The 21,982-nt window shown below is 51.1% G+C and overlaps 1 protein-coding gene across 1 annotated transcript in view; it reads right to left on the bottom strand.

The window, feature by feature from the left end:
• Positions 1-21,982, bottom strand: part of BICDL2 (BICD family like cargo adaptor 2) — a 41,255-nt gene that overhangs the window by 7,406 nt on the left and 11,867 nt on the right. The window contains exons 2-7 of the mRNA XM_077494057.1: positions 11,449-11,751; positions 9,062-9,277; positions 7,174-7,290; positions 3,848-3,994; positions 3,444-3,599; positions 2,744-2,890 (exon numbers count right to left, since the gene is read on the bottom strand). Coding sequence (XP_077350183.1) covers positions 2,744-2,890; positions 3,444-3,599; positions 3,848-3,994; positions 7,174-7,290; positions 9,062-9,277; positions 11,449-11,739 — 1,074 coding nt within the window. The 5' untranslated portion in view covers positions 11,740-11,751. The remainder of the gene's footprint in view (positions 1-2,743; positions 2,891-3,443; positions 3,600-3,847; positions 3,995-7,173; positions 7,291-9,061; positions 9,278-11,448; positions 11,752-21,982) is intronic.

The following is a 21,982-nucleotide window of genomic DNA, read 5'->3' as shown; positions in this document are numbered from 1 at the left end:
CTCAGGAGAACATTGTCACTCTACACCTTACCTGGCATTGTCTATTCATGTTATTGGAGGGGAACTGGGCAAGGAACCTCAGGGGAACATTGTCACTCTACCTTACCTGGCATTGTCTATTCATGTTATTGGAGGGGAACTGGGCAAGGAACCTCAGGGGAACATTGTCACTCTACCTTACCTGGCATTGTCTATTCATGTTATTGGAGGGGAGCTGGGCAAGGAACCTCAGGGGAACATTGTCACTCTACCTTACCTGGCATTGTCTATTCATGTTATTGGAGGGGAGCTGGGCAAGGAACCTCAGGGGAACATTGTCACTCTACCTTACCTGGCATTGTCTATTCATGTTACTAGAGGGGAGCTGGGCAAGGAACCTCAGGGGAACATTGTCACTCTACCTTACCTGGCATTGTCTATTCATGTTATTGGAGGGGAGCTGGGCAAGGAACCTCAGGAGAACATTGTCACTCTACCTTACCTGGCATTGTCTATTCATGTTATTGGAGGGGAGCTGGGCAAGGAACCTCAGGGGAACATTGTCACTCTACACCTTACCTGGCATTGTCTATTCATGTTATTGGAGGGGAACTGGGCAAGGAACCTCAGGGGAACATTGTCACTATACCTTACCTGGCATTGTCTATTCATGTTATTGGAGGGGAACTGGGCAAGGAACCTCAGGGGAACATTGTCACTCTACACCTTACCTGGCATTGTCTATTCATGTTACTAGAGGGGAGCTGGGCAAGGAACCTCAGGGGAACATTGTCACTCTACACCTTACCTGGCATTGTCTATTCATGTTATTGGAGGGGAGCTGGGCAAGGAACCTCAGGGGAACATTGTCACTCTACACCTTACCTGGCATTGTCTATTCATGTTATTGGAGGGGAACTGGGCAAGGAACCTCAGGGGAACATTGTCACTATACCTTGCCTGGCATTGTCTATTCATGTTATTGGAGGGGAACTGGGCAAGGAACCTCAGGGGAACATTGTCACTCTACCTTACCTGGCATTGTCTATTCATGTTATTGGAGGGGAACTGGGCAAGGAACCTCAGGGGAACATTGTCACTATACCTTGCCTGGCATTGTCTATTCATGTTATTGGAGGGGAACTGGGCAAGGAACCTCAGGAGAACATTGTCACTCTACACCTTACCTGGCATTGTCTATTCATGTTATTGGAGGGGAACTGGGCAAGGAACCTCAGGGGAACATTGTCACTCTACCTTACCTGGCATTGTCTATTCATGTTATTGGAGGGGAACTGGGCAAGGAACCTCAGGGGAACATTGTCACTCTACACCTTACCTGGCATTGTCTATTCATGTTACTAGAGGGGAGCTGGGCAAGGAACCTCAGGGGAACATTGTCACTCTACACCTTACCTGGCATTGTCTATTCATGTTATTGGAGGGGAGCTGGGCAAGGAACCTCAGGGGAACATTGTCACTCTACACCTTACCTGGCATTGTCTATTCATGTTATTGGAGGGGAACTGGGCAAGGAACCTCAGGGGAACATTGTCACTATACCTTGCCTGGCATTGTCTATTCATGTTATTGGAGGGGAACTGGGCAAGGAACCTCAGGGGAACATTGTCACTCTACCTTACCTGGCATTGTCTATTCATGTTATTGGAGGGGAACTGGGCAAGGAACCTCAGGGGAACATTGTCACTATACCTTGCCTGGCATTGTCTATTCATGTTATTGGAGGGGAACTGGGCAAGGAACCTCAGGAGAACATTGTCACTCTACCTTACCTGGCATTGTCTATTCATGTTATTGGAGGGGAGCTGGGCAAGGAACCTCAGGGGAACATTGTCACTCTACACCTTACCTGGCATTGTCTATTCATGTTATTGGAGGGGAACTGGGCAAGGAACCTCAGGAGAACATTGTCACTCTACACCTTACCTGGCATTGTCTATTCATGTTATTGGAGGGGAGCTGGGCAAGGAACCTCAGGGGAACATTGTCACTCTACACCTTACCTGGCATTGTCTATTCATGTTATTGGAGGGGAACTGGGCAAGGAACCTCAGGGGAACATTGTCACTATACCTTGCCTGGCATTGTCTATTCATGTTATTGGAGGGGAACTGGGCAAGGAACCTCAGGGGAACATTGTCACTCTACCTTACCTGGCATTGTCTATTCATGTTATTGGAGGGGAGCTGGGCAAGGAACCTCAGGAGAACATTGTCACTATACCTTACCTGGCATTGTCTATTCATGTTACTAGAGGGGAGCTGGGCAAGGAACCTCACACGTGGAATGTCGCTCTGCACCTAGAACCTCCACAAATGGCACAATCCATTCATGTTTTAGGAGGGGAGAGAGACAAGGAACCTCACAGGGAGAATGTTGTCACTCTACACCTGGCATAGTCCATTTATGCCTCTTGGGAGGGGAGCTGCACAAGGAACCTCACAGGGGGGAGCCATTGGTTTTTGTAGGTAATAATCAAGGTCAGGTTATCACTTTTTCTTTATTTTTGCTTTCACAGCTTTTATAAAACGAATCCATTGTAGATAGGTCCCCTAAGATCACAGGCTCCATTAAAGAGCACCTGTCTCCTGCTCACAAAGAGGTGGGCCATATTGTCTTGGTGCAGTAGAGAGCCGAAGCGAGGTGATGGTTCTCTATTGGGGTTGTGCATATCGGATCAGATATAGTGAGGTGTTTCGTGGTAATTATGTGACCTCTGGTCTCTATGCTATAGGCCGCTCACCTGATCCTGCAGTCTGATCACTTCCTCTTCCTTCTCCTGAAGGAGGCCTCTCTCCCGCTGTGTCAGATATGCCGCCATATGGACTGCAGGGTCAGGAACCCGAGCTGGCTGAGTCCCAAGACTGCTAGATGGGTTTATGGGGCCATCCTATGGTGAGAGAAGACCACATGGGTTACCTACCGTACAATGCTCCTGATAATATGCAGCATAGGAGATACAACCTACCGTACAATGCTCCTGATAATATACAGCATAGGAGATACGACCTACCGTACAATGCTCCTGATAACAATATGCAGCATAGGAGATACGACCTACCGTACAATGCTCCTGATAATACACAGCATAGGAGGTGTGACCTACCGTACAATGCTCCTGATAACAATACATGTGACATTATCACATGAACTTACTGCCAATATTCCACATAATGGGTAAGGTGAGTTATGTTGGGTGATGGGATTTACACCTGGTGTGGAATGTGATCTAAACATTCTGTGATACCCCTGTACATCTGTGAGGGGCAATATGACATGGGTTGGGGTGCAGATTGCTGTCTCAGCAGAGTCCCCGGCCCTCTTCCAGTGGTTGTCCTGGGGGGGGAATTCAGGGAATTTCTTCTGAAATCTGAGCTTGGAGTGGAAGGTGATGATTTTACATCTTCTTTACCCTTCACCTGCGGCATGCGCTCTGTCCTCACCTGGCAGTCCTCCATCTCGGAGTGGAGGGAGTATTGGCTGTTATGCAGAGCCTGGCTGTCCCTCATCTTTAGCTCGTCTTGCAGCTCCTGGACTTGGCTCTGTAGGGAGCGCTGGCTGTCCCTCAGGTGCTGGGCCTCCGCCTGGACCTCCTGCAACTGAAATACAATGCAACAATCAGAGACGACTCCTCACCTGCACTAATTGGGTGCAGACAGTTCTGTATATAAGGTTAGTGTAGTATATATCATGTGGAGGGTCCGGAGCTGCACTTCCTACTAACAACCAATCAGAAAGTTTATGTTCTGAGAAAACCAGCAATGCACTCCTGTAGTTCCCCCTGCTCCGCAATGATTAATGATCTCCTCCCTCACCTCCAGGGTAATAAGCAGTGACAGGTCCTTACCCGGGCTTCCACCTCGCTCTTCTGCCTCTCCATCCTCAGTGCCGTCTCCTTCAGAGTGAAGAGGAGGTTCTGTGTGTTCTCATGTTCCTCTCTCAGGTGCTTTATCCGGCTCTCCTGGTCTTTCTTCTGCTCCAGGAGGAGAGTGTTCTATGGGGAGAGAGAGATGGGTCATGACATGTTCTGGCTGACCTTCCACCTCTACCTTACTGACCTTCCACCTCTACCTTACTGACCTACCTCCACCAGACTGACCTATCTCCACTTACTGACCTACCTCCACCAGACTGACCTATCTCCACTTACTGACCTACCTCCACCAGACTGACCTTCCATCTCCACTCACTGACCTTCCACCCCCATTAGACTGACCATCCACTTCCACCTGACCTACCTTTCACCTCCACCAGTCTGACCTCCTATTTCCACCAGATTGACTTCAACCACCACCTGACTGAGATTTCATCTCTACTGCTTGACCTTAACCCTCCACCTTACTGACCTTTCATCTCCAGTGGCTGATCTTTTCCGGCCCCTTACTGACCTTCCACCATCACCTTGCTATCCTTTAACCACCTTACTGACCTTCTACATCCACCTTACTGAGATTTCACTGAACTGACCTTTCCCCTTCACCAGATTAACCTTTTATCTCCACTGGACTGATCCTCTATCTCCACCTTTCTGACCTTCCACCTCCACCAGACTGGCCTTCAATCCCCATTTACTGACCTTCCACCTCCACCTGACTGACCTTCACCCCCAACTTATTGACCTTTCACCTCCACATTACTGCCCTGTCATCTCCACTGACTGGCCTTCTACCTCCACCTGACTGATCTATCACCTCCATCTGAATGACCTTTACCACCAACTTATGGACCTTTCATCTCCGCTGACTGACCATCGATCCCCATCTGACTGATCTCTCACTACCTGACCAACCTTCTATCTACACCCGACTGTCCTTCCACCCCCTCATCTAACAGACCTTCCATCTACACCTGACTGACTTGTAACACCTTCATCTGATAGACTTCCATCTCCACCTGACCAACCTTTCATCCCTACCTACCTGAGCTTCCATTTCTACATGAGCAATGTTCCACCCCCACCTGATTAACCTTCCATCGCCACCTGACCAACTTTCAATTTACACCTGTCCAACCTTCTAACCCCCTCGCTGACCAGTCTTTCATCTCTACCAACCTTCCATCACCACCTGTCCAACCTTCCAACCCCCTTGCTGACCAGCCTTTTCATCTCTACCTTACCAACCTTCCATCACCACCTGTCCAACCTTCCAACTCCCTCGCTGACCAGCCTTTTCATCTCTACCTTACCAACCTTCCATCACCACCTGTCCAACCTTCCAACCCCCTCGCTGACCAGCCTTTTCATCTCTACCTTACCAACCTTCCATCACCACCTGTCCAACCTTCCAACTCCCTCGCTGACCAGCCTTTTCATCTCTACCTTACCAACCTTCCATCACCACCTGTCCAACCTTCCAACCCCCTCGCTGACCAGCCTTTTCATCTCTACCTTACCAACCTTCCATCACCACCTGTCCAACCTTCCAACTCCCTCGCTGACCAGCCTTTTCATCTCTACCTTACCAACCTTCCATCACCACCTGTCCAACCTTCCAACCACGTCACCTGACCAGTCTTTCATCTCTTCCTGACCAACCTTCCATAACCACCTGTCCAACCAGGTCACCTGAACAGCCTTTCATCTCTACCTAACTAACCTTCCATCACTTGTCCAACCTTCCACCCCCCTCATCTAACAGACCTTCCATCTACACCTGACTGACTTTTAACACCTTCATCTGATAGACTTCCATCTCCACCTGACCAACCTTTCATCCCTACCTACCTGAGCTTCCATTTATACATGACCAATGTTCCACCCCCACCTAATTAACCTTCCATCGCCACCTGACCAACTTTCAATTTACACCTGTCCAACCTTTCAACCCCCTCGCTGACCAGCCTTTTCATCTCTAATGCCGCGTACACACGAGCGGACTTTTCAACATCCAAAGTCCGACGGACTGAGTCCGTCAGACTATTCGATCGTGTGTGGGCTGCAACGGACTTTAGCTTCGCAAAAGTCTGACGGACTTTAGAAATGAAGCATGCTTCAAATTTTCCCGACGGAACTCCGCCGGACCCGGTCCCCTTCGAAAAATCCGCTCGTGTGTATGCTATTCCGACGGACTAAAACCGACGCTAGGGCAGCTATTGGCTACTGGCTATGAACTTCCTTATTCGAATCCAGTCGTACGTCATCACGTTCGACTCCGTCGGAGTTTGGTGTGATTGTGTGTGTCCAAGTCCGTTCGGTCGAAAAGTCCGCCAGAACTCCCCTAGAACTCCGTCGGAACTCCTTTGGAGGTCTGTCGGACATAAGTCCTCTCGTGTGTACGCGGCATAACTGACCAACCTTCCATCACCACCTGTCCAACCTTCCAACCACGTCACCTGACCAGTCTCTCATCTCTTCCTGTCCAACCTTCCAACCACGTCACCTGACCAGTCTCTCATCTCTTCCTGTCCAACCTTCCAACCACGTCACCTGACCAGTCTCTCATCTCTTCCTGTCCAACCTTCCAACCACGTCACCTGAACAGCCTTTCATCTCTACCTAACTAACCTTCTATCACTTGTCAAGCCTTCCACCCCCTTGCCTTAACAGCCTTTAAACTCTACCTGACCAACCTTCCATCACCACCTGACCAGCTTTCCATTTACACCTGTCCAACTTTCCAACCCCCTCACCTTTAACCAATTTCACATGACCAATCTTCCATCTAAAATGAACCAGCCTACCTCCGCCTGATTAACCTTCCATGTCCACTTGACCAACCTCCCATCTCCGCCTGATTAATCTTCTATATAATCTATATAACTCCAGTCCTCAAGGCGCCCCACCGAGTCATGTTTTCAGGATTTACGGTTGTGGTCATTACTAAGGCAGTGAAACTGATCAAATCACCTGTGCAAAATAATGGGCAGTCTGAAAACATGACCTGTTGGGGCGCCTTGAGGACTGGAGTTGAGAAACCCTGTCCTATAGCCACGTAACTTTCCATCCCCCACCTGACCAACCCAACCACAAGCCATTTGGCCTATTATCTCCATCCGGAACCTCTTCTAACTGACCTTCCATCACACTGCCCTAAACTTTTACCCCTCCAACGACTATTCCTTTAAACCTTCAGAGGTCCTTCATGATCTGAATGTGGGAGGAACCCTTCTGATCCCCCCCCCTTCCTTGACTGCCCCGGTGTGGCCCCTGATCGCCCCTGTGTGACCTCTGACCTCGCTCTGTAGGCTCTGCAGACATGGGGCGAGGTGTCCTTGGCTCAGATTGAGCTCCCGGTTCTCTTCTCTAAGATTTTGTAGCTGCAGGGTGAGGGACTGTTCCGCCTGGGAGACCTGTGGAGACACAACGGTTCATCAGTGTAGGCCACGGGTGATCCACATAGAAGGGTACAATGCAGGAAGGGAAGATGTGGTGTATTATTAGGGGGGGGTGCAGCTGTGTCTCCAGAAATATCTTCCCATCAGCAGAACATGACACACATACAGTCATTGACACCTTTGTCTTGTATACAGGATGACGACCACTGGGAACACTTCACCCCCTGAAAGCTGCGCCCCCCATCCCCCCATCCGCCGTACTCTACCATCGGGGACATCAGATGAAAAGAGTGCGAACACCGTACTGGAGGATGATGTTCCCACAGAGGACAGCTCCATCCCCCCCACCTGCTGGAATCCCCCCATATCACACAATCCTATTAGGAGGTAATCGTCTTATCCGGGGACAGCTGCTCACTTCTCAGTCTGATCCCATCACTGACACTCTAATCCCTCCCGTCGTGTGTGACAACCTAATCCGTCTCCGGTGTCACCTCATCAGGAGACCTCCCTCCCCCCCAGGAATAGATAGAGGGGACCGTGTATTCACCAGTGACCCCACCAGGGGCAGATAGAGGGGACTGTACCACCATCGGTGACCCCACCAGGGGCAGATAGAGGGGACTGTACCACCATCGGTGACCCCACCAGGGGCAGATAGAGGGGACTGTACCACCATCGGTGACCCCAGCAGGGCCATAAAAATGGGACAAGACCACCATCAGTGACCCCACCAGGGGCAGATAAAGGGGACAACACCACCATCAGTGACCCCACCAGGGGCAGATAGAGGGGACTGTACCACTATCAGTGACCCCACCAGGAGAAGATGAAGGGAACCATACCACCATCAGTGACCCCCCACCAGGAGCAGATGAAGGGAACCATACCACCATCAGTGACCCCACCAGGAAAAGATGAAGGGAACCATACCACCATCAGTGACCCCACCAGGAGAAGATGAAGGGAACCATACCACCATTAGTGACCCCCACCAGGAGCAGATACAGGGGAACCACACCACCATCAGTGACCCCCACCAGGAGCAGATAGAGGGGAACCATACCACCATCAGTGACCCCAACAGAGACAGATAGATGAGAGCATTCCACCAACATTGACCTTATTAGGGACAGATAGGGACTCAGTAACCCCACTGAGGCAAATAGTGAGACCATACCACCATCAGTAACCGCACCAGGTAAAGATAAGATGAGACTACACCACCATCAGCAACCCAACCAAGGACAGATAGAGGGGGCTGTACCACGATCAGTGATAACCAGAGACAGAAAAAAGGGACCATACCACCATCAGTGACCTCACCAAGGGCAGATAGAGGAGTCTGTACCACCATCACTGACTGCATGGGCGGGGGGGGGGGGGGGGCAAACCACCATCAGGGAAGCTACAAGGAGCAATTGGAGGAGATTGTACCCCCATCAGGAACTTCACCAGGGGCAGTTAGAAGGGGCCGTACCACCATCAGTAACCCCACCAGGAGAAGATCGAGGGGATCATACTACCATTGTTAACTTCACATAGGGCTGAAAGAGGTGATCCCATCGGGGAAGATAGGACTGTGCCACCATAGGTGACCCCATCAGATGGAGGGGAATGTACCATCACTGACCCCAGCAGGGGCAGATGGAGGGGACTGTACCATCACTGACCCCAGCAGGGGCAGATAGACAGGATAGACACAGCACTACAGTCTCCCACCTCAGGTAAGGGATCAGACTGGGGTCTCCCAATATGGCGGACCTATAGACCACCCCCCTCTCACCTGAGCTAGTTGCTCCAGCAGTCGCTGGTTCTGTTCGGACATCTCGTGTACGGCGGTGGAGCTCTCCCGTCCGCACTCTCTGTGCTCTGACATGAGCTGTCTGAGCTGTAGCCGGGCCTCTGATAGGTCGCTCTCCAGATCCGTGATCTGTGACCTCCATTCACTCTCCCGCACCTCCATCTTCAGACGCAGAGCGTGCTTCTCCTGCTCCAACCGCTGCAAGACAACAACCAGCCATGGAGACCAAACAAAACGGATATTTGCTGGATTCTGTACACCTGCTGTGCCCATTATGAGGGGTTCCCACCATCCCTGTACACCCGCCGTGCCCATTATGAGGGGTTCCCACCATCCCTGTACACCCGCCGTGCCCATTATGAGGGGTTCCCACCATCCCTGTACACCCGCTGTGCCCATTATGAGGGGTTCCCATCATCCCTGTACACCAGCTTTGCCCATTATGAGGGGTTCCCACCATCCCTGTACACCTGCTGTGCCCATTATGAGGGGTTCCCATCATCCCTGTATACCCGCTGTGCCCATTATGAGGGGTTCCCACCATCCCTGTACACCCGCTGTGCCCATTATGAGGGGTTCCCACCATCCTTGTACACCCGCTGTGCCCATTATGAGGGGTTCCCACCATCCCTGTACACCCGCTGTGCCCATTATGAGGGGTTCCCACCATCCCTGTACACCCGCTGTGCCCATTATGAGGGGTTCCCACCATCCCTGTACACCCGCTGTGCCCATTATGAGGGGTTCCCACCATCCCTGTACACCCGCTGTGCCCATTATGAGGGGTTCCCTCCATCCCTGTACACCCGCTGTGCCCATTATGAGGGGTTCCCTCCATCCCTGTACACCCGCTGTGCCCATTATGAGGGGTTCCCACCATCCCTGTGCTGAGTTTTTTATGTATCTCATATTATGTAGAAAGTGACAAGACTAGCTGGAACACATAAAACTCCCAGTTTTACAGGAATAGAGGAAGGAATTTTGGTAAGGAGATCTCACCAATAGAGTATTCAAGTCTGGAACTGTCTCCACCCACTAGGTTCCACCTATCACTGACAAATAAGAAGTCTAGGATTGACTCCACCCACTAGGTTCCACCTATCACTGACAAATAAGAAGTCTGGGATTGACTCCACCCACTAGGTTCCACCTATCTTGACATATAAGAAAGCTGGGATTGACTCCACCCACTAGGTTCCACCTATCACTGACAAATAAGAAGTCTGGGATTGACTCCACCCACTAGGTTCCACCTATCACTGACATATAAGAAGTCTGGGATTGACTCCACCCACTAGGTTCCACCTATCACTGACAAATAAGAAGTCTAGGATTGACTCCACCCACTAGGTTCCACCTATCACTGACAAATAAGAAGTCTAGGATTGACTCACCCACTAGGTTCCACCTATCACTGACAAATAAGAAGTCTGGGATTGACTCCACCCACTAGGTTCCACCTATCATTGACATATAAGAAAGCTGGGATTGACTCCACCCACTAGGTTCCAACTATCACTGACAAATAAGAAGTCTAGGATTGACTCCACCCACTAGGTTCCACTATCACTGACATATAAGAAGTCTGGGATTGACTCCACCCACTAGGTTCCACCTATCACTGACATATAAGAAGTCTGGGATTGACTCCACCCACTAGGTTCCACCTATCACTGACAAATAGGAAGTCTGGGATTGACTCCACCCACTAGGTTCCACCTATCACTGACATATAAGAAGTCTGGGATTGACTCCACCCACTAGGTTCCACCTATCACTGACATATAAGAAGTCTGGGATTGACTCCACCACTAGGTTCCACCTATCACTGACAAATAAGAAGTCTGGGATTGACTCCACCCACTAGGTTCCACCTATCACTGACATATAAGAAGTCTGGGATTGACTCCACCCACTAGGTTCCACCTATCACTGACAATTAAGAAGTCTAGGATTGACTCCACCCACTAGGTTCCACCTATCACTGACATATAAGAAGTCTGGGATTGACTCCACCCACTAGGTTCCACCTATCACTGACATATAAGAAGTCTGGGATTGACTCCACCCACTAGGTTCCACCTATCACTGACATATAAGAAAGCTGGGATTGACTCCACCCACTAGGCTATAAAATGCCACTGGTGGATATATCCAGATATGTATCAGGGGCTTGTGATTGGATATCTAGAAATTCTGGGGGCCAATTGATAAATGTTAAGCTCCACCCCCTCACCCAGGTAGGACTTCTCGGGTAGAAATCTTCCTCCATGGTGGAGGAGGGGATATTCCCCATTCCCGCCCCCAAGGATCTGGCCATTATAAAGAACTCCACCCCATATTATAATGAGGCTGGCGTATCCTCTCACCTCACGGGTCTCTCGGAGCTCCTCCTCCAGCGCTTCTCTCCCCCTCTCCAGATAATCGTTCCTCTCCAGCAGGGCCTTCCCCAGCTCAGCAGCCAGGAGCAGATCCTTGTTCTTCCTCTCCAGGGCCAGGCTCAGGTCCTCCTCCTGCTGCTCTGACTCCTCCTCGCCCAGGTAGGATGTTCTTCTCTCCAGCAGGAAGGGGTAGAAGTCTTCCTCCATGGTGGGGGAGGGGAGACCCCCGCTCCAGCCCCGGAGGATCCCACCCTGGCTCTCCGCCTCTCCCGATGTCATTGGATGTCACGTCTGGAGGAGAGAGAAGGAATTCCATCAGATGGTCACACATCATACAATTACAGCCCAATCCCCTTCACTGGAACGGGGGGTCTGTGCATGAGAAGGGGGGTGATGATTTATGGGGGGGTCTGTGTTTGAGATTGGTAATTATATGGGGGGGTCTGTATATGAGGAGGGGGTGATGTTTATTTGGGGGGTCTGTGTATGAGGAGGGGGTGATGATTTATGGGGGGGTCTGTGTACGAGGAGGGGGTGATAAATTATGGGGGGGTCTGTGTAAGAGGAGGGGGTGATGATTTATGGAGGGGTCTGTGTATGAGGAGGGGGGTGATGATTTATGAGGGGGTCTGTGTATGAGGGGGGTAATGATATGGGGGGTCTGTATATGAGGAGGGGGTGATGTTTATTTGGGGGGTCTGTGTATGAGGAGGGGGTGATGATTTATGGGGGGTCTGTGTAAGAGGAGGGGGTGATGATTTATGGGGGGTCTGTGTATGAGGAGGGGGGTGATGATTTATGGGGGGGTCTGTGTATGAGGGGGGGTAATGATATGGGGGGTCTGTATATGAGGAGGGGGTGATGTTTATTTGGGGGGGGGGTCTGTGTATGAGGAGGGGGTGATGATTTATGGGGGGTCTGTATATGAGGAGGGGGTGATGATTTATGGGGGGTCTGTGTATGAGGAGGGGGGTGATGATTATTTGGGGGGTCTGTATATGAGGAGGGGGTGATGATTATTTAGGGGATCTGTATATGAGGAGGGGGTGATGATTATTTGGGGGGTCTGTGTATGAGGAGGGGGGTGATGATTATTTGGGGGATCTGTGTATGAGGAGGGGGTGATGATTATTTGGGGGGTCTGTGTATGAGGAGGGGGGTGATGATTATTTGGGGGGTCTGTGTATGAGGAGGGGGTGATGATTTATGGGGGGGTCTGTGTATGAGGAGGGGGGTGATGATTATTTGGGGGGTCTGTATATGAGGAGGGGGTGATGATTATTTAGGGGATCTGTATATGAGGAGGGAGTGATGATTATTTGGGGGGTCTGTGTATGAGGAGGGGGGTGATGATTATTTGGGGGATCTGTGTATGAGGAGGGGGTGATGATTATTTGGGGGATCTGTATATGAGGAGGGGGTGATGATTTATGGGGGGGTCTGTGTATGAGGAGGGGGGTGATGATTATTTGGGGGGTCTGTGTATGAGGAGGGGGGTGATGATTATTTGGGGGGTCTGTGTATGAGGAGGGGGTGATGATTATTTGGGGGGTCTGTATATGAGGAGGGGGGTGATGATTATTTGGGGGGTCTGTGTATGAGGAGGGGGGTGATGATTATTTGGGGGGGTCTGTGTATGAGGAGGGGGTGATGATTATTTGGGGGGATCTGTGTATGAGGAGGGGGGTGATGATTATTTGGGGGATCTGTGTATGAGGAGGGGGGTGATGATTATTTGGGGGATCTGTGTATGAGGAGGGGGTGATGGATTATTTGGGGGATCTGTGTATGAGGAGGGAGGTGATTATTTGTGGGGGGTCTGTGTATGAGGATGGGGGGTGATTATTTGTGGGGGGATTTGTGTATGAGGAGGGGGGTGATTATTTGTGGGGGGGTCTGTGTATGAGGAGGGGGGTGATTATTTGTGGGGGGTCTGTGTATGAGGAGGGGGGTGATTATTTGTGGGGGGTCTGTGTATGAGGAGGGGGGTGATTATTTGTGGGGGGGGGGTCTTTGTATGAGGAGGGGGGTGATTATTTGTGGGGGGGTCTGTGTATGAGGAGGGGGTGATGATTTAAGGGGGGATTTGTGTATGAGGAGGGGGGTGATTATTTGTGGGGGGGGGTCTGTGTATGAGGAGGGGGGTGATTAATTGTGGGGGGGGGTCTGTGTATGAGGAGGGGGGTGATTATTTGTGGGGGTCTGTGTATGAGGAGGGGGGTAATTATTTGTGGGGGGGTCTGTGTATGAGGAGGGGGGGTGATTATTTGTGGGGGGTCTGTGTATGAGGAGAGGGGTGATGATTATTTGGGGGGTCTGTGTATGAGGAGGGGGGTGATGATTTAAGGGGGGGGGGTCTGTGTATGAGGAGGGGGGTGATTATTTGTGGGGGGTCTGTGTATGAGGAGGGGGGTGATTATTTGTGGGGGGGGGGGGTCTGTGTATGAGGAGGGGGGTGATTATTTGTGGGGGGGTCTGTGTATGAGGAGGGGGGTGATTATTTGTGGGGGGGTCTGTGTATGAGGAGGGGGGTGATGATTTAAGGGGGGGGGGTCTGTGTATGAGGAGGGGGGTGATTATTTGTGGGGGGGGGGTCTGTGTATGAGGAGGGGGGTGATTATTTGTGGGGGGGTCTGTGTATGAGGAGGGGGGTGATTATTTGTGGGGGGGTCTGTGTATGAGGAGGGGGGTGATGATTTAAGGGGGGGGGTCTGTGTATGAGGAGGGGGGTGATTATTTGTGGGGGGTCTGTGTATGAGGAGGGGGTGATTATTTGTGGGGGGGGGTCTGTGTATGAGGAGGGGGGTGATTATTTGTGGGGGGGGGTCTGTGTATGAGGAGGGGGGTGATTATTTGTGGGGGGTCTGTGTATGAGGAGGGGGGTGATTATTTGTGGGGGGGGGGTCTGTGTATGAGGAGGGGGGTGATTATTTGTGGGGGGGGGGTCTGTGTATGAGGAGGGGGGTGATTATTTGTGGGGGGGGGTCTGTGTATGAGGAGGGGGGTGATTATTTGTGGGGGGTCTGTGTATGAGGAGGGGGTGATTATTTGTGGGGGGGGGGTCTGTGTATGAGGAGGGGGGTGATTATTTGTGGGGGGTCTGTGTATGAGGAGGGGGGTGATTATTTGTGGGGGGGGGGTCTGTGTATGAGGAGGGGGGTGATTATTTGTTGTGGGGGGGTCTGTGTATGAGGAGGGGGGTGATTATTTGTGGGGGGTCTGTGTATGAGGAGGGGGGTGATTATTTGTGGGGGGTCTGTGTATGAGGAGGGGGGTGATTATTTGGGGGGATTTGTGTATGAGGAGGAGGTGATTATTTGTTGTGGGGGGGTCTGTGTATGAGGAGGGGGGTGATTATTTGTGGGGGGGGGGTCTGTGTATGAGGAGGGGGTGATTATTTGTGGGGGGGGGGTCTGTGTATGAGGAGGGGGGTGATTATTTGTGGGGGGTCTGTGTATGAGGAGGGGGGTGATTATTTGTGGGGGGTCTGTGTATGAGGAGGGGGTGATTATTTGTGGGGGGGGTCTGTGTATAAGGAGGGGGGTGATTATTTGTGGGGGGGTCTGTGTATGAGGAGGGGGGTGATTATTTGTGGGGGGTCTGTGTATGAGGAGGGGGGTGATGATTTAAGGGGGGATTTGTGTCCCCAGACGTGGTTCCCCCCCCCCTCTCCAGGTATGAAGAGTGGAATGTCAGGTGGGGAGTTCCCCGTCTCCCCTCCCCCACACACACATAAAGGGGAACGCCTCCTCCTGTCCTGTGCAGGTAAAAGTCCTCCCTCCCCCTCCCCGCACAGGAGGGGCCACAGTCACCCCCCATCCCCTGTGGACGGGGCCCCTCTGACCTCCAGGGGGAAGGTGATTGGACGGGCTCTTTGTCTCCAGCACAGGAAATCGGAGCTATCACCAGAAGATGGGGAATTCCCTGGTGGGGACCCCTGAGAGGGGATTCCCCTGACTTCCTGTTGTGTCTCGGGGACAGGAAGTGATTATTGGAGGATATGTGATGGGGGGCTGTCACTGGTCACCTCAGCTTCCATCGGAGCCTTCCACACATCTCCCATCCATTCATCTTCCCATCACAATGTTACAAAGTATCGGCGGGGATTTCCTTTTCTGTTTTATCAGATCCCATGAGATGAAAAGAGAATGAAGACAAACACAGCGCAGCGAATGAAGTGAGACTCTACAAGTCAGGACACTACAGAGGAGGGGGAGGGGGGCCTTCATACAATTCCCGGGGCCCCTCTAATTGTCCTCCCCCGGGGGCCATCCACACACCTGAAACACGTTCTGCCTGATCTGCACTCCATGGACATGAAAGACTCCACCAACAATCCCCCCCACAATGCACCTGGGATCAAAGACCCCCCATGGGCCCCCAGGGGCCCCACACAGACCTGAGAATGTCCTGGAAACATCTTCTCATGGTATAAAGAGTTCACCCCCCACCACCACCACCAGGGGGCGACCTCCATGTCATTCATGTATCACCAACACAGACCAGAGTGCAGCAATCTGTGTCTGAAATGTGACATCACAGGGGACAGGCTGAGCTCCGCCCACTGCCATGAACCCACAGAGCTAGCACTCATCACCCCAGAGAGACAGACTGACCCCATATGTACTACCCAGACAGAACCCTCTCCATTGTCCTATGAGGAAGGAAACAGTTCCCGCCCATGAGGAACCCCCTCCCCCACCCCACCGGAGGGGGAATCAGAATAAAGTGTGACAATGTGATTGGGGGTCAGAGGATGGCATTGGAGGACGGAGGATGGGATTGGAGGACAGGATAGAGGATGGGATTGGAGGACAGGATAGAGGATGGGATTGGAGGACAGGATAGAGGATGGGATTGGGGGACAGAGGATGGGATTGGAGGGCAGAGGATGAAATTGGAGGGCAGAGGAATGGGATTAGAGGACGGAGGATTGGATTGGAGGACGGAGGATGGGATTGGAGGACGGAGGATGGGATTGGAGGACAGGATAGAGGATGGGATTGGAGGACGGAGGATGGGGTTGGAGGACGGAGGATGGGATTGGAGGACGGAGGATGGGATTGGAGGACAGAGGATGGGATTGGAGGACAGAGGATGGGATTGGAGGACAGGATAGAGGATGGGATTGGAGGACGGAGGATGGGGTTGGAGGACGGAGGATGGGATTGGAGGACGGAGGATGGGATTGGAGGACGGAGAATGGGATTGGAGGACAGAGGATGGGATTGGAGGACAGAGGATGGGATTGGGGGACAGAGGATGGGGTTGGAGGACAGAGGATGGGATTGGAGGACAGAGGATGGGATTGGAGGACAGGATAGAGGATGGGATTGGAGGACGGAGGATGGGGTTGGAGGACGGAGGATGGGATTGGAGGACGGAGGATGGGATTGGAGGACGGAGAATGGGATTGGAGGACAGAGGATGGGATTGGAGGACAGAGGATGGGATTGGGGGACAGAGGATGGGACTGGAGAACAGGATAGAGGATGGGACTGGAGGACAGAGGAATGGGATTGGAGGACAGAGGAATGGGATTGGAGGACAGGATAGAGGATGGGATTGGAGGACAGGATAGAGGATGGGATTGGAGGACAGGATAGAGGATGGGATTGGAGGACAGGATAGAGGATGGGATTGGAGGACAGAGGATGGGATTGGAGGACAGAGGATTGGGATTGGAGGACGGAGGATGGGATTGGAGGACGGAGGATGGGATTGGAGGACGGAGGAATGGGATTGGAGGACGAAGTATGGGATTGGAGGACGGAGGATGGGATTGGAGGACAGAGGATGGGATTGGAGGACAGAGGAATGGGATTGGAGGACAGGATAGAGGATGGGATTGGAGGACAGAGGATGGGATTGGAGGACAGAGGATGGGATTGGAGGACAGAGGATGGGATTGGAGGACAGGATAGAGGATGGGATTGGAGGACAGAGGATGGGATTGGAGGACAGAGGAATGGGATTGGAGGACGGAGGATGGGATTGGAGGACGGAGGAATGGGATTGGAGGACAGAGGATGGGATTGGAGGACGGAGGAATGGGATTGGAGGATGGAGGAATGGGATTTGAGTATGGAGGATGGGATTAGAGGATGGAGAGTGGGATTAGAGGACAGAGGAATGGGATTGGAGGACAGAGGAATGGGATTGGAGGACAGGACAGAGGATGGGATTGGAGGACGGAGGATGGGATTGGAGGAGGACAGAGGATGGGATTGGAGGACAGAGGAATGGGATTGGAGGAGGACAGAGGATGGGATTGGAGGACAGAGGATGGGATTGGAGGACGGAGGATGGGATTGGAGGACGGAGGATGGGATTGGAGGACGGAGGAATGTGATTGGAGGACGGAGGATGGGATTGGAGGACAGAGGAATGGGATTGGAGGACAGGACAGAGGATGGGATTGGAGGACGGAGGATGGGATTGGAGGAGGACAGAGGATGGGATTGGAGGACAGAGGAATGGGATTGGAGGACAGGACAGAGGATGGGATTGGAGGACAGAGGAATGGGATTGGAGGACAGGACAGAGGATGGGATTGGAGGACGGAGGATGGGATTGGAGGAGGACAGAGGATGGGATTGGAGGACGGAGGATGGGATTGGAGGAGGACAGAGGATGGGATTGGAGGACAGAGGATGGGATTGGAGGACGGAGGATGGGATTGGAGGACGGAGGATGGGATTGGAGGACGGAGGATGGGATTGGAGGATGGGATTGGAGGACGGAGGATGGGATTGGAGGATGGGATTGGAGGACGGAGGATGGGATTGGAGGATGGGATTGGAGGACGGAGGATGGGATTGGAGGACGGAGGATGGGATTGGAGGACGGAGGAATGTGATTGGAGGACGGAGGATGGGATTGGAGGACGGAGGATGGGATTGGAGGACGGAGGATGGGATTGGAGGATGGGATTGGAGGACGGAGGATGGGATTGGAGGATGGGATTGGAGGACGGAGGATGGGATTGGAGGATGGGATTGGAGGACGGAGGATGGGATTGGAGGACGGAGGATGGGATTGGAGGATGGGATTGGAGGACGGAGGATGGGATTGGAGGATGGGATTGGAGGACGGAGGATGGGATTGGAGGATGGGATTGGAGGACGGAGGATGGGATTGGAGGATGGAGGATGGGATTGGAGGATGGAGGATGGGATTGGAGGATGGGATTGGAGGATGGAGGATGGGATTGGAGGATGGGATTGGAGGATGGAGGATGGGATTGGAGGACGGAGGATGGGATTGGAGGATGGAGGATGGGATTGGAGGATGGGATTGGAGGATGGAGGATGGGATTGGAGGATGGAGGATGGGATTGGAGGATGGGATTGGAGGATGGGATTGGAGGACGGAGGATGGGATTGGAGGGATATTTTAGGAATTCTCCTGGTTTTTCCTTCAGGATTGCTGAGCCTCACCCCATGATAGGAGGCTCATGTAGCAGGAGGTCGTCTCCTGGACTGAGCAGTCGGACGGATGTGGGAGATCTGTATATACCAAATACATATATATATCCTGTATGTGGCCTCTCCCTGTATACTGTATATAGATGGTATATATATATATATCTCCCATCACTCTCTGTATACAGTATATATATATATATATATTTCTGTCCATCAGTCACACCTCCTGCGGCAGATGAGGCCTCACATTCCTCGGTGTAGAGAAGGAGGTCTCTCTCTGGCCTGCAGCCTCCACTCCCCCAATCCCAACCTCCCAGAGAGGCCGATTCCCTCTCTATGAGATCCTCCACCCACAGCACACTGAGCTCACCAGGGAGAACAATGGGGTGAGAGCCGAACATATCCGACCCAAGAGGTGTGAGCGGTGACATGACGCTCATAAAATGTTCTCTAATCCACAGACTGACTCTTCATACTCTGTAAAGATTATAATACAATATGATAATTATATATCCTTCACCATAAAACTGTGACCACGCCCCTTTCTCAAGCTGGCTCTCTATCGTCCAATCATTGAACGCTTGTCTCATCGCAGAGTCATTCAAGATGGATTCCGGGAGAGTCTCCAATCAGACGTCATCTTTTATAAATCCAGACTCTGATTGGCTGAACGTTATCCTCTGCTCCCGATATTCCCTACTTTATATGAACCTCTATAAGTGTATACAGTATATATACCGTGCCTGGAAAAAGTATTCATACCCCCCGACATTCCCCACATTTTGTTACAACCAGAACCATAAATGTATTTTATTGGGATTTTATGTGATGGACCAACACAAAGTGTCACACAATTGTGAAGTGGAAGGAAAATGATAAATGATAGAAATAAATATGTGAAAAGTGTGGGGGGAGGGGCATTTGTATGGCGCCCCCCAGAGTCAATACTTTGTAGAACCCCCTTTCTCTACAAGTCTTTTTGGGGGTGTCTCTACCAGCTTTGCCCATCTAGAGAGGACATTTCTGCCCATTCTTCTTCTTTGTAAAATATCTCAAGCTCTGTCAGATTGGATGGAGAGCGTCTCTGATCAGCAATTTTCAAGTCTGGCCACAGATTCTCAATGTGATTTAGGTCTGGACTGTGACTGGGCCATTCTAACACATGAATATGCTTTGATGTAAACCATTCCATTGTAGCTCTGGCTGGATGTTTCGGGTCCTTGTCCTGCTGGAAGGGGAACCTCCGCCCCGGTCTCAAGTCTTCTGCCGACTCTAACGGGTTTTCTTCTAAGATTGTCCTGTATTTGTCTCCATCCATCTTCCCATCAACTCTGACCAGCTTCCCTGTCCCTGCTGAAGAAAACCATCCCCACCACATGATGCTGCCACCGCCATGTCTCACAGTGGGGATGGTGTGTTCGGGGGATGGGCGGTGTTAGTTTCCCCCACACATAGCGTTTTGCTTTTAGGCCATAAAGTTGAATTTTGGTCTCCTCTGACCAGATCACCTTCTTCCACATGTTTGCTGCCCCCTCCCCCACATGGCTTCTCACAAACTACAAACAGGACTTCTTATGACTTTCTTTCTCCAATGTCTTTCTTCTTGTCACTCTTCCATAAAGGGCAGATTTGTGGAGAGACGACTAATAGTTGTCCTGTGGACAGATTCTCCCCCCTGAGCTGTGGATCTCTGCAGCTCCTCCAGAGTCACCATGGACCTCTTGGCTCTTCTCTGATGAATGCTCTCCTTGCCCGGCCCGGTCAGTTTAGGTGGACGGCCGTGTCTTGGTAGGTTTGCAGTTGTGCCCATACTCTTTCCATTTTCCGATGATGGATTGAACAGAGCTCCGTGAGATGGTCAAAGCTTGGGAGATTTTATTATAACCCAACCCTGCTTTATACTTCTCCACAACTTCATCCCTGACCTGTCTGGTGTGTTCCTTGGCCTTCATGATGCTGTTTGTTCACTAAGGTTCTCTAACAAACCTCTGAGGGCTTCACAGAACAGCTGCATTTATACTGAGATTAGATGACACACAGGTGGATTCTATTTACTAATTAGGTGACTTCTGAAGGCAATTGGTTCCTCTAGATTATAGTTAGGGGTATCGGAGTAAAGGGGGCTGAATACAAATCCCCCTCCCCCACACTTTTCACATATTTATTTGTATCATTTATCATTTTCCTTCCATTTGACAATTATGTGACACTTTGTGTTGGTCCATCACATAAAATACATTTATGTTTTTGGTTGTAACTTGAGAACGTATGGGGAATATGAAGGGGTCTGAATACTTTTTCCAAGCCCTGTATATATATATATATATATACAGTGCCTTGTGAAAGTATTCGCCCCCCTTGAACTTTTCAACCTTTTGCCACATTTCAGGCTTCAAACATAAAGATATAACATTTTATTTTTTTGTGAAGAATCACCAACAAGTGGGACACAATTGTGAAGTGGAACGAAATCTATTGGATAATTTAAACTTTTTTAGCAAATAAAAAACTGAAAAGTGGTGCGTGCAAAATGATTCGGCCCCTTTACTTTCAGTGCAGCAAACTCACTCCAGAAGTTCAGCGAGGATCTCTGAATGATCCAATGTTGTCCTAAATGACTGATGGTGATAAATAGAATCCACCTGTGTGTAATCAAGTCTCTGTATAAATGCTCCTGCTCTGTGATAGTCTCAGGGTTCTGTTGAAAAGCGCAGAGAGCATCATGAAGACCAAGGAACACACCAGGCAGGTCCGGAATACTGTTGTGGAGAAGTTTAAAGCCGGATTTGGAGAGAAAAAGATTTCCCAAGCTTTAAACATCCCAAGGAGCACTGTGCAAGCGATCATTTTGAAATGGAAGGAGTATCAGACCACTGCAAATCTACCAAGACCTGGCCGTCCCTCTAAACTTTCAGCTCAGACAAGGAGAAGACTGATCAGAGATGCAGCCAAGAGGCCCATGATCACTCTGGATGAACTGCAGAGAACTACAGCTGAGGTGGGAGAGTCTGTCCATAGGACAACAATCAGTCGTACACTGCACAAATCTGCCCTTTATGGAAGAGTGGCAAGAAGAAAGCCATTTCTCAAAGATA

This window comes from Lithobates pipiens, unplaced genomic scaffold (genome assembly GCF_037356315.1).
Source record: "Lithobates pipiens isolate NorthernLeopardFrog02 unplaced genomic scaffold, aLitPip1_a1.2 Scaffold_22, whole genome shotgun sequence".
NCBI lineage: Eukaryota > Metazoa > Chordata > Amphibia > Anura > Ranidae > Lithobates > Lithobates pipiens.
The sequence above is the reverse complement of the archived record's forward strand: the minus strand, read 5'-3'. Positions and strand labels throughout refer to the sequence as shown.